Source organism: Piliocolobus tephrosceles, chromosome 17 (assembly GCF_002776525.5).
Source record: "Piliocolobus tephrosceles isolate RC106 chromosome 17, ASM277652v3, whole genome shotgun sequence".
Lineage (NCBI taxonomy): Eukaryota > Metazoa > Chordata > Mammalia > Primates > Cercopithecidae > Piliocolobus > Piliocolobus tephrosceles.
Window position 1 is genome coordinate 1,438,962 of NC_045450.1, and position 13,388 is coordinate 1,452,349.

Here is a 13,388-nt window from a genome sequence, read left to right on the forward strand (position 1 = left end):
GCAGTGGCCGGATCTCAGCTCACTGCAAGCTCCGCCTCCCGGGTTTATGCCATTCTCCTGCCTCAGCCTCCCGAGTAGCTGGGACTACAGGCGCCCGCCACCTCGCCTGGCTAGATTTTTGTATTTTTTAGTAGAGACGGGGTTTCACCGGGTTAGCCAGGATGGTCTCGATCTTCTGACCTTGTGATCCGCCCATCTCGGCCTCCCAAAGTGCTGGGATTACAGGCTTGAGCCACCGCGCCCGGTCTGCACCCTGATCTTTATCAAACTCACATCCTGTCTCCCTAGCACTCAGCACCCTTGTGGTTCCCATTGCCTTAGGATCTCCCCTGATACCTGCGGCTGCCCCTCTGCCACCTGTGGTCACACTGGCCCTTTCCACCCCTCTGAGTCACCAGGTCCACCTACTCTGGGCTTCTCGTTGTGCCACTGTCCCCGGCTTGACTGGCCTCAGGGAGGAGGGGCCCCTCCTGCTTCTGATCCTTCGGGCCTCGGCTTAGAGTTGCACCTGCCCCCCCGCCAGCTGTGGTCATTGTGTCCTTACTCATGGGTGGCTCTGGCCGCTGTCCCCCGCCATAGGGCAGGCTCCCTGGGGCCAGAACTTGCCCCATCATTGACCACAGCTTCCCAGGAGTCGCTCCACAATTACTTGTTGCGTGAATCATTTGAGGAAATCAAAGTAGACATGAAACAGAATAGAATGCAGTGTGGACCTGTGGGAAAGGCGAGGAGGGACAGCAGCCTCGGCATTTCAGTGACCAACACCCCTCAGAGGGACGGGACCCTTTGGCCAGATCACGTGGATGCCGCTACACTGGTGCCTTCGAATGCTCATGATTCCCAAGGACCCACTGGCATCGGCTACGTTGCCCCGTACTTAGCGGGCCTGTTCAGCCGTCACTGGCATTGCCGGGGACTAGGGTTAGTGTCAGCCACAGAGACGGCTAGGGCGCTCTTGACTTGTCCTTGGGGGACTGGCATTCCTTTTAGAGAGATGGGGAAGTCATTAATCTCGTTGTCCCCAGAGGGTGGCATTTGGCAGGGCCTTGCCCTACCTGGAGGGTCAAGCTTGCGGGGAAGGCTCTCCAGACTCTCAGTTAAAAGTGGAAAGAGGCCGGGCGCGGCGGCTCAAGCCTGTAATCCCAGCACTTTGGGAGGCCGAGACGGGCGGATCACGAGGTCAGGAGGTCGAGACCATCCTGGCTAACACAGTGAAACCCCGTCTCTACTAAAAAATACAAAAAACTAGCCGGGCGAGGTGGCGGGCGTCTGTAGTCCCAGCTACTTGGGAGGCTGAGGCAGGAGAATGGCGTAAACCCGGGAGGCGGAGCTTGCAGTGAGCTGAGATCCGGCCACAGTACTCCAGCCGGGGCGACAGAGCGAGACTCCGCCTCAAAAAAAAAAAAAAAAAAGTGGAAAGACTAAACCATGGAGCACATCACAGAGCGGGTGGGCTGCACTGAGTGCTGCCTCCTGCCCTGAGGCAGCCCGCTGGGGCTCCAGCTGTAAGACTAAACCGTGGAGCACATCACAGAGCGGGTGGGCAGCACCGAGTGCGGCATTCTGCCCCTGAGGCAGCCTGCTGGGGGCTCTAGCTGTGGCGCCGTCCCAGCCCTTAGGTGTCGGGTCCCTCGAGGCCCACCTGCAAAGCCCCTCTGCCTGCCTGGCAATGGCCAGCCTCCCAGGCTGCTTCCTGAACTGTTGTTTTATTGTTATTTACTTTAAGTGCTTTTTGTAACAATGGAGTTTTACTTATTTTGTTAAGATCAGTGTCATAGCTTTTGAAAATGCGTCGTTGAGAGCATTAGAGTGGGTCGAGCATTCTAATCCATGTATGACCTCCCTGCCCATGACTGGCTGTGTTGCTCACCATAAACACACACTCAGGCCTCAGAACATCTGTCTGCTTCCAAGAACACTGTTTCTAAATATATAAGACCAAGGGGCTGGGGGCGGTGGCTGAAGCCTGTAATCCCAGCACTTTGGGAGGCCAAGGTGGACAGATTGCTTGAGCCCAGGAGTTTGAGACCAGCCTGGGCAACATAGTGAGACCCTGCCTCTACAAAAAGATACAAATAATTAGCCAGGCATGGTGGTGCACACCTATAGCCTCAGCTATTCAGGAGGCTGAGCCTAGGAGGTCGAGTCCGCAGTGAGCTGTGATTGCACCACTGTACTCAGCCTGGGAGACAAAAAAGGGAAGAAGAAAAAGAAGAAAAGACTCAGAATATAGATAAACTGATTAAAGAAGTATGAGTTCACATGTCCACACACGACCTGGACATGGCCCCCACATCCTAAAAGTATGAGTGGAAAAGTCATCAAGGTGGCAGATCAGGTGTAAACAACAAGCCTAACAGGCAGGGACCATCACAAAGCAGGAGGGAGCAGGGCAGGCCCACCCCAGAAAGTGAGTCTAGAAAGCTGTTTCTTGAAACTCTAGCAACAAGTGGCCAGGCACCATGCCTCACACCTGTAATCCTACCACTTAGGGAGGCCGAGGCAGTGGATCACCTGAGGTCAGGAGTTCCAGACCAGCCTGGCCAACATAGTGAAACCCCATCTCTACTAAAGGTACAAAAACTAGCCAGGCGTGGTGGCAGGCGCCTGTAATCCCAGCTACTCAAGAGGCTGAGGCAGGAGAATCGCTTGAACCCAGGAGGTGGAGCTTGCGGTGAGCCGAGACTGTGCCACTGCACTCCAGCCTGGGCAATAAGAGCGAAACTCCGTCTAAAAAAAAAATAAAAATAAAAAAATAAAGAAAAGCACCCAAGTTGCGTCTGGAGCCGTATTCTGGGAGTCGAGTTCTGGGAGCTGCGTTCTGGGAGCCATGTTCTGGGAGTCGCACTTCGCTCGCTGGTGGGAGCCATGTTCTGGGAGCCGCGTTCTGGGAGCCTCATTCTGGGAGCTGTGTTCTGGGAGCCGCGTCTGGGAGCTTCCTTCTGGGAGCCGCGTTCTGGGAGCTTCATTCTGGGAGCTGTGTTCTGGGAGCCGCGTTCTGGGAGGTTCATTCTGGGAGCCGCGTTCTGGGAGCTTCATTCTGGGAGCCGCGTTCTGGGAGCTTCCTTCTGGGAGCCGCGTTCTGGGAGCTGCGCTTTGCTCGCTAGTGGCACAGCTCCAGGGCTGGAGCTTACTTGGCATTTTTATCACCACAGAAGCAGAAGGGAAAATTCTAGGTCTGCACCTTGTGTGAAAAAAAGGCTAAAATTTTGCATTTACTTGACTTCTATATGAAGACCAGCGTCGGCTTTTGTTTGTCTTTCGTTCTGTTTAGAGCACATCTAGATAGAGAGGGTTTGTAAGGTTAGAACAGTGCTCTCGGACACCAGTGAGACCAGGAGGCACCACCAGGCCCCAAACCTCATGAACCTGAGCAGCCCTAGGCATGCTGTGAAAAGGGGACATTGCCCTCTTGCTAGCACCAGAGCAGGCAGGGGCACCACTGCTGGAGAGCGCCGGTGGCTCCTGCGGAGGACGGTGGTCCAGATCCTACCCTGACGGAGAAAGGTTTATGTCACGAACAGATGCTTGGCATGAGGGAACCTTCTGCGTGTTCCACGTGTCAGCAGTAAAAAGCTAACAAATACACAGAAGTGCAGAGGCACCCATAGCCACACACCTCACTGCGCTGCTCTAACCTTGGCCTCCAGAGGCTGGTAAGAAGGTGACTGAGTCAGCTGCATAATCACACTGTGCCGTGGATGCTGTTCCGAAGTCCAGTTAGCCTTTTACTTCTGTCCTTTCCACTTCCCTGCGTGGGGGAGATAGGAAGGGGTGGAAGGAGACAGGGCTGGGGCTGGCCCTAAACCTCTGAGTTTTCCTCTCTTACACCGTCTTTATATTAAGATTCCCTCTCTCCTCATTGTCCTGTTTCCTGAAGAATTTTCCCCCAAAACTTTTCAATGGTGTTCATCAGTTTGTCTAGAAACAAATGTAAGGGAAGAGTTTTAGCAAACACGAAATTCTGCCCGTGGAATCAATTCCATTTCATGACGTTGTGTTGCCAAAGCAAACAGCCTCTTCCTGTGAGCCGCCCGGACGGTGTGAATTACAGCTCCGCGGCCCAGCCAGCCTTTCCCCTCTCCCTTCCTTCCTGCGGCTTCTTGGGGCTTCAGCTTCTGTCACAGGCCTTCCTTTTGGAATGGCTGTCACACAGGCACGCAGGTGGCAGAGTGGAAAGACCCCGGGGCTGACCCCTGATGCTCTTCGGACAGCTGCAGAGCTAGCAAACTGGGTGCAGTTGGCTCTAAAGAGAATCTGTGCGGAGCAGACGGCTGCCTGGCCACCTCGAGGCCTTGGTGGGGGCTGGTGTTTCCCACCTGTGAGCAACAAGATGACGGTGACCCAAACGACCCTCTCTAGAGGGAGAGGCCCTGGGAGGGAAAAACGAGAGGCTCCAAAGCTCTCAAGAGCCGAAGCTGGAAGGGAAAGAAGAGACGAAGGGGACACAAACTGATGCCTGGGGAGTGGGCACCAAAGACAGGCAAGTGAGCTGTCCGGACCAGGCTGACTGCAGTGGCCGACGCCTTCATCCTAGCACTTTGAGAGCCTGAAGCAGGAGGATCACTTGAGCCCAGGCGTGTGAGACCAGCCTGGGCAACATGGCAAGACCCCGTCTATGCTTTAAGAAATAAATAGATGATTTGCCGGACGCAGTGACTCATGCCTGTAATCCCAGCACTGTGGGAGGCCGAGGTGGGTGGATCACCTGAGGTCAGGAGTTCGAGAACAGCCTGGCCAACATGGTGAAACCCCGTCTCTAACAAAAATACAAAATTAACTGGGCATGGTGGTTCATGCCTGTAGTCCCAGCTAATCGGGAGGCTGAGGCAGGAGAATCACTTGAACCTGGGAGGCGGAGCTTATATTGAACCCAGATTGCACCACTGAACTCCAGGCTGGGCATCGGAGTGAGACCCTATCTCAAATAAACAAATAATCGAGACCAAACAAAGAACCAGGTTATTGTAAATAACAAGAAAGTGTGTATTTCCACGAGAAGATTCCCAAGTCCAGGAAAACAGCAGACTTTCTCAGCAGCGAGCAAGATTCTAGGTCAGTGAGTGACTATCAACCCTGCTGACCATTTAAGGACTGATAAAGTCAATATCTCCAGGAAAACCTGAATGCCACTGTGAAGGCAGTTCAGAATAAAACACTACAGCTGACTTCTACACGGCAGCTTCTCAGCATGCCACGGGGCATCGGGACGGACCAGTGCCGTCCAGGGTGCCCTTTCTAGTGTCCTTCTGGTGCCCCGATGTCATATTCGGGGAATTTGGGGTTATATGCCACCATTTTCCGAAAAGGATTGGAAGTCATTTATACAAACTACAAGGTAATGCGGAGTCGGGGGGAAGAGGGATTGTTTCGAGGAAGAAGCAGGCGAGAAGCCTTCGGTATCACACCCATCTCACTGGCAACAAAACACGGAGAAACCCAGCTAAGCCCAGCATACTTATAGCAGAGATGCCACAGGTTCCCACACAGATGCAGGGAGTGTCATGTGAGCACCGACTGGGGGACGGTGGGGACTTCACTGGCTTGACCCCAGTGTGTGGCCACGACCTCCTCATGCTGGCCCTGGTAAGACAGCAGCTGCTCTGGGGCTCCAGCGATGGCTGAGGAGTTGCCCTTTGAAGATACAACTCAACCCAAGTACAGAGCTCTGCAGGGCCGCTAGTTCGAACCGCTGCAAAGTGTTCTCTTCAGGCTCAGGGCAGGACAGGACAGGACAGGACAGCAGACCCTGAGGCCCAGGCCCCGTGTGAAAGCCGGAGCTGTGGGCGGGAGGGCCCTGCTCCATGAGTGGATCCTGTCGGCGTTCTTGCCAAGAGGACAGTTTGCCCCCCCGGAGGGGGACAGGCCTAGGTGGGGATCACAGGTGCTGCACCAGGGGGCATGTGGGCTGCGCTTTGGGCCTGAAGCTTCTCAGCGTGCATGTTACCCAGCAGGGCGCTGGAATAACAGCTGCGAGCATTGCTGACAACAGCACATCTGTGGGCTGGAGTGGTCACTCTCCACTGCAGAGATCACACCAGGGGAAGGGGGGCTCATCCAGGGACTCACGGCTAACCAGGGGCAGAGCCAGGAGCAGAACCCAGGCCACCTGCTCTGGGCTCCCACAGAACCAGCCAGCGTTCCAGCCAGGAAACACCTGAGGGCTCGGGGCATCCTCAGGTACCTGATTGTGCCAGGGAGCCTCCCGGTCTAGGCTGCCTGCAGAAGTCACCCTCAGCCTTGTGCTGCTCAGGCATCAGGTGCCAGGGTCACGCCGTGGCCGCAGCCATCAGAGGCCGTAATGACCTTTTACCTTGCATTGGCCACTTGCCCTGACCCCCTTCAATACTCCTTTCCCTCTCTGCCCGTGCCTATCTGCGCAAATCAACAAGACCACAGACCGTGAAAGAACAGAGGTGCAGTGCAGAGAGAAGAGGCCATGAGGAGGAGAGGGGAGAATCAAGGGGTCTGTGGAGTGAGCAGAACACAAGCTGTGAATAGAAGGCCAAGGGTGGTGGCCACCAAGCCAGGACAGTGGGTTCCCTCAGCTGCTCTCTCTGGGTGTCAGAGCAGGGAAGAGGGAGCCTTGAGGGGCGAGGAGAGTGGTCCCTTTGCAGACCCAGGCGTCATGCTGAGCATGGCGCTGGGCCCAGAAACATTTATGGAGTGAGAGCAAAAGCACAGGCCCTGTCACCTCTCTCTCGAGCTGACGAGCAGCCCTCCTTTCAGTGTGTTGCACTCTGGCTTTCGAGGGTGTTCCAGCCTCCCCATTATTCCATGTACTTTTCCTCCTTTCATGAGCATCTTCTCTCCTCACTGCCCGCCCCACCTCTGCCAAGCCCTGAAATCGAGGTTCACTTGCATAACAGGTAATAGCAGGCGTTTCCTTGTCCTGTGACAGGACATCCTGGCGCCCTTCAGTCTCTCCCTGACTGTTTAAAACAGACGCGAGCACAGGAAAAAAACCCGACTCTAAAATTAGCAGCATGATAGAAGAAAGGCACATAGCTACTCTCTGTCCTGTTTGTCAATGAAACAAGTCTAAACAGGGCCAAAATGCATTTCCTTTTTGGGCAAAACAGACCCGTTAGGGGTGATGGTTGGACACTGAGGGGGAGAGGCGGCCTGTGGGGGCAAGAGAAGCTGCCAGAACACCAAGGGCCCTCTCGGTGCTGCTGGCCCTCGCCCTGGTGCCCGCTGTTCTGGCGGTTGTTGAACAGAGCCTGGTCCAACCTTGTCAGAAGTTGTGCTGGAGCGCAGTCCCTCCCCCGCCACCACCCCCCCTGACCAGGACAGGCCTCCAAAAGCCTCCAACCCTTCTCCCGGGGGTGCTGCAAGGCAGCTCAGTGTAGTCCATCAGGCTGCTTGCCCCCATGTGTGAATTTTTAAAATAAATTTGGAAACACTATCTCGTCCTGAAATAAGATTTTATAGGAAGTAAGCTGTCATTTTCAACATGCCAAATCCACAGTAGTCCTAATAATTCTAAACAAGAGTTTCAAGGAGATTTATTAAGAAATGCAGTGATCTGGGCCGGGCGCGGTGGCTCATGCCTGTAATCCCAGCACTTTGGGAGGCTGAGGCGGACGGATCACGAGGTCAGGAGATCGAGACCATCCTGGCTAACATGGTGAAACCCCGTCTCTACTAAAAATACAAAAAATTAGCCAGGGCCGGGCGCGGTGGCTCAAGCCTGTAATCCCAGCACTTTGGGAGGCCGAGACGGGCGGATCACGAGGTCAGGAGCTCGAGACCATCCTGGCTAAAACGGTGAAACCCCGTCTCTACTAAAAAAATACAAAAAAACTAGCCGGGCGAGGTGGCGGGCGCCTGTAGTCCCAGTTACTCGGGAGGCTGAGGCAGGAGAATGGCATAAACCCGGGAGGCGGAGCTTGCAGTGAGCTGAGATCCGGCCACTGCACTCCAGCCCGGGCGGCAGAGCGAGACTCCAGTCTCAAAAAACAAAACAAAAAAAAAAAAAAAAAATTAGCCAGGCATGGTGGCGGGCGCCTGTAGTCCCAGCTACTCAGGAGGCTGAGGCAGGAGAATGGTGTGAACCCGGGAGGCAGAGCTTGCAATGAGCTGAGATCATGCCACTGCACTCCAGCCTAGGCCACAGAGTGAGACTCCATCTCAAAAAAAGAAAAAAAAGAAAAAAATGCAGTGATCTGGCTGGGCGCAGTGGCACACGTCTGTAATTCTAGCACTTTGGGAGGCTGAGGCAGGTGGATCACCTCAGGTCAGGAGTTCAAGACCAGCCAGACCAACATGGTGAAACCCTGTCTCTACTAAAAACACAAAAATTAGCGGGGCATGGTGGCGCATATCTGTAATCCCAGCTACACGGGAGGCTGAGGCAGGAGAATCGCTTGAACCCAGGAGGCAGAGGTTGCAGTGAGCAGAGATTGCGCCACTGCACTCCAGCCTGGGCGACAGAGCAAGACTCCATCTCAAAAAAAAAAAAATGTAGTGATCCGTTGGGTTATCCTACTTGAAGAAGTTATTTTCAGAATCAAAAACTATTGCTTTTGCTTTCTGTATGCCACTAAAATATCTTTATTCGGACCCAGCATTTCCAATTACATTTTCAAAATCTTCCATTTCCTTCTTTAAGCCACGGGGTTGCCAATCTCTGCACGTGGTAGAGACTGGCCGTTTCAGTGAGACAGGAAAACCACTTCTCTGTTTTATGGCCCTCGGGTCAGCAGAGGGCCCCATGGGAGCCTTCCTAGCCTGGGCACCTCGTTGAGAGTCTCGTGTTTTCCCTGCAGTCATGCAGGAGGGGAGGAGGCAGAGTCAGTCCTCCGTCCCACGTGCCTGTGTCGTTCGTTCTTACAGTCAGCTGGGTGGGGGCAGAATTACCCTTTTCGAAATTGGGTACGCAGAGGCTCATGTTAGCTCAGTAATCCGCCCGACCCCACATGGATGGTGATGGAGACAAGACGAAGCTCCAGTTCCGGGCTCCACGCCCTGTGCTCTTCCACTGAAGCCTGGAGGCACCCTCCCGTCCCGCCCCTGTCCGCCAGGGGAAGTGACTTGCCCAGGGCCACACCATGCTATCACACCATGCTATTAATAGCGCCCCGAGAGCCCGGCCTGACTCACCCAGGGCACTTCCCAGCGCAGGAATACCTGCCCCCGCAGTCTGTCAGCCTCATTCTGGAAATTGTATTTCTCAAGAAAGATAAGGGCCCAGGATCATTATTCCTAGAATGATTCACTCTGGACTTCCTGCCACTTCCTCTGTGGGAGCTGCAGGGCAACCTGCAGAATGCTGCACTGGCCCTGAGGAGGAGGAGGAGGAGGAGGAGGGTGCGGGCAGCTCCGTGCTGGCCACGCTCAGCCATGGGCTGACGTGCTCGCTTTCTTTGTGTCCCTGTCTCTGCGGTCACCAGGCTGACCTGTCCCAGTGAGCAGCAGGAGACCTGAGCCTGCCGCAGGTGCCCGTGGTCCTCACACCTCTCAGTCAGCCACCGAAGACCAGCAGAGCCCCTCGGGTCGCTGGGGGTCATGGCTGGACACTGCTGTGGCTCCACCACTTGTCTAGAACGCCGCAGGACCATTCCATAGGTCATTTACGACGACCTCATCACTGTCACCCTCTATGACGCCAGGTCTTCTCAAGCTCTGTCCCAGGGCGTTGGGTCTAGAGCATTGAGAGGAGCCTCTGAGCAACGATGGCCCCCTTGCCTGCAAGGCCGGGCCTCCTCCCCCACTCGCATGGCGGCTTAGGGAAGCCAGGGTCCTCGTGATGGTCGTGCCGTCTGCATCTGTGTCCGAGCCAGGCACATGGCGTGCGCTCGTGCAGGCCCCTCACCGTCGGCTCAGGCCATGTGGAATGTGCTAGCGTGTTCTCCTCACTCTGTCTTGTCCCGCTCACGGAAAGGGCCTGCGCTGACCCCACGCAGGTCCTAGGAAACTGCGTTTATAACAGAGCACAGGCCTTGGCCTCCCTAGGCCTGACCTGCTCTAGGCCTCTTAGCTGGAAAGGGGCACAGGGCGGGGCCAGGCGTGGGCCCTTCTGCCTCTGCCCAGGGGCTGCTCCCCGCCACCTGCCTCAGCATTGAGGAAGGGGCAGGACCCAGGCCACCCCATGTGGGCTGCACAAGGGCCAGTCAGCAGTCAGACCCCACAGACTCAGGAAAGCAAAGCGCCTCGGCCTTTAAAGTGGAAAAGGGCATGACAGACACGCCAGGCCGCGCCAGATGGTGGCGGCCTCCCTGCTCCTTGGCCTGGGTGTGTTTCTGGCATTCATCATCTTGCCCACAGCAGCCCATGGAGAGGGAGGATGCCCCGTGGGGCTTCTCAGTGGTCTGTGGCCACACATTGAGAGGTACGGCCTGCAGCTTCCCCCCAGGCCACCCAAGGCCCCAGAACCCTCCTGTGACACCAGAAGGCCACAGGGGGCAAGGACGTGGTGGCCCCGCTCGCCCGGGTACTCACTTGCCAGTTGGAACGTGGCGGCCATGGCCTCCTCCCAGCACGGGGCGTCGGGTGACAGCAGGGGCAGGCCCACCAGCCCCAGGATGAAGGTGAGCTGGCCTGCGGTGAGCGCGGCCGTGGCCACCAGGTTGCAGGCACGCATCATGTCGAACTGCACTGGAGGCCAAGAACAGAGAGACAGTGGTGAGCGCAGGTGGGCTCCAGAGGCCACGCCGGCCGTCACACCACTTTCATGGTCCCTATTTAACTTGGAAAGGACAGTCAGCACAGGCCGTGCCTCCTCTGGGCAGAGGCTTCTGGAAGCATCACGCCCTCCCCCTCACCTGCCTGCAAGCCCTGGGTCCCATGTCTTCCTGATGGGAAGGGTGCATCCCAGCCGCCGGGCCTGGCTGCAGTGGTCGTATCCCTGCAGGGACGGGCGCTACGCTGCTGTTTCTGTCTTCCTGAGACAGCTGTTCCTCTCTGCTTGACTTGACCCTTGAAGGAGCTAGCATAGGGGTGGAGGTGGGAAGGGGAAGTCCCACCAGCGACACCGGCTTCCCTGTCTGCCTCACAGGCCCCTCACTAAACTCACAGCATCCAAGACAAGGGTGCTGCCTGACCAGAGCCTCCGTGGGGTCCGGCTCCTCGGGGCTGTTGTCCTGCGTGGTCACCTTCCCCACCCCCAAGCAGCCCATGGTTGTGCTTCCTCCTCCCAGCAGCTGGGAGACTTGGGCCCGAGGAGAAGCAGCTCATCTGGGCCCCTCATAACCAGCAAGGAGCTGAGCAGGGGTCGGACGTGGGTCTGAACCAGTGCCCCCCACCTGACCCTCTCACCCCCTGGGGCCCGGGCACCCCCACGCCATATACCTCCTGCCACAAATCCTTCACTCAGCGGCTAAAGTCAGGACCTACTTCACCACTCACAGTAGGTCTGCGCCTAGCCTTCTCTGTCCCCGACCTATACCCTGGTTGCAGGAGCCAGGCAGGCAGGGCATATGGACGCGTGGTCAGGGGAAGACGGAGCCTTCTGTGGGTGAACCTTAGAGGGAGGTGCATTTGTTCCCCACGGGGACCAGGGCTTGTCACATTTCTGTAGCAGAGAAATGTTCTCCCACAAATAAAACCTTACACAGAGGCCCAAACGAGGTGATAGTGAAGCAGTGTGTTCCCAGAGCCGCCGCGTGCTGCAGAGCAAACTGTGTGTGCTGATGGACACTCAGCCCAGAGTCGGGCTGCACGTGAAACAACAGCCCCACGGAGTCCCCAGCTTGAAATTCGAATCCCAAAGCTAAGTTGTTGCAAACAGTTGCACCTTTTTAAACGGCTTGCCTTGAAATTTCAGGGCACTCTTCAGGTAACTGATGCAGGAGTCTAAGAGGGAAACATCCTCGCCAATCAGGAGCAGGTCCCCGTGCCCACATCCATCACAGACACCAGAATCGCTCAGGAGCGGGTCCCCGTGCCCACATCCATCACAGATGCCAGAATCGCTCAGGAGCGGGTCCCCGTGCCCACATCCATCACAGACGCCAGAATTGAGGGAGCAGCAGAATCTCCCGAGTCCTGAAGGTGCCGGCCTCTAGGGTGACTGCTGTGTGTCCTGGGCAGAGGCCGAGGGGGGGATGGGGAGATCCTCAAGCTGCCTCCTCAGAGTGCCTGTGGGAAGCCAGCCCGGCAGGGGAGGCTGTCGAGGTTCACGCATGCACGGGGCAGGCATGCTGGCATCAAGGCTCGGGGTGGAGGGAGGTGCAGGCTGCTTTACTCCGCGAGTGTCTACGTCGTTAGAAGTACCCATTGGAACCACCGTAACCAGTGCTAGCAGTTCCACATGGTTCAACCTTTATTAAAATGCAGTCTGGAGTCACAGAATCACCTCAAAACTCCAGAGCCGAGGCATCTGCTTCCCACCTGGCCCTTGGGCTGGGCGCTGCCCCAGCACTCACATCCGACCCTGGCTCCCGGCTGAGCTGGTGTCTGGGATGGTCTGTCTAGGCTTTCAGCATCCTGGTGTCCCTGGAGGCGCACTGCTCCTCGCCACGGAGGGCCCCCATCCTACCCACTGTATTGCAGGCTGCTTCCCTCCGCGGCGCCCCCGTCACTCGGGGCGGAGGGAGCTCTCCTTCCTGGGTGCCAGGCTTTTCCAGCGTGCCCGCTACAGCCTGGGTGGCACCCCCAGCCCTGAGGCCTCCAGGGCGTGAGGGCACTGCACAGGGAGTGGAGGCATGAAGGACCCTGGGGCACGGGGGCCCCCAGGCTGCTAAGGAGTCTGAGCAGCTGGTACATGGCACCATGAGGCTTCCGCCAGCAAGGGGGAGAGCCGAACGCACTGCCAGCCCGCAGACAGGCGGGCACCACTGACAGGGCAGTGGGAAGCGGCAGCGGCTTCTCCTCACTCATTTTTCTCACAGCAAAACAGACGCCCCAGTGAGCGTCACTGCCACGTAACTGAGAGCTCACGTTCTTTCATCTTTAAAGTAACTGCAGAGTTAGAAACCATAGCGCTCCCGCAAGGTTCTTTCAAAAGAAGAAACAGACGCGGAGGCTGAGAGCCAGCCTGGTGGCCAAGGGTCCCCCGTAGGGAGAGTGGGAAAGCCTGGCAGCAGGTGAGGACGTGGCTCAGCACAGGCACAGGCAGCCGGGGGCCAGAGTGCTTGGAGGAAGGGGCAGAGCTCAGAGCACTGGAAATGCCAGAGGACGGCAAGGATGTGCTTGACTTCAACCTGGCACCGTGTGGCTTGCTGAGGCCTGAGGCGTGGGGTGGCATTGGCACCATGTGGCTTACTGAGGCGTGTGGTGGCATTGGCACTGTGTGGCTTGCTGGGGCCCAAGGCATGGGGCGACATTGGCACAGTGTGGCTTGGTGAGGCCCAAGGCATGGGGCGGCGTGGCACTGTGCAGCTTGGTGAGGCCCGAGGCGTGGGGCGGCGTGGCACTGTGCAGCTTGGTGAGGCCTGAGGTGTGGG

At 56.9% G+C, this 13,388-nt stretch overlaps 2 protein-coding genes across 2 annotated transcripts in view; one reads left to right on the forward strand and one right to left on the reverse strand.

The window, feature by feature from the left end:
* IFT140 (intraflagellar transport 140) overlaps positions 1 to 13,388 on the forward strand; it is a 103,938-nt gene that overhangs the window by 59,644 nt on the left and 30,906 nt on the right. The window lies entirely within an intron of this gene.
* Positions 1 to 13,388, reverse strand: part of TMEM204 (transmembrane protein 204) — a 23,827-nt gene that overhangs the window by 4,634 nt on the left and 5,805 nt on the right. Inside the window, exon 2 of the mRNA XM_023189287.1 lies at positions 10,444 to 10,599. Coding sequence (XP_023045055.1) covers positions 10,444 to 10,599 — 156 coding nt within the window. The remainder of the gene's footprint in view (positions 1 to 10,443; positions 10,600 to 13,388) is intronic.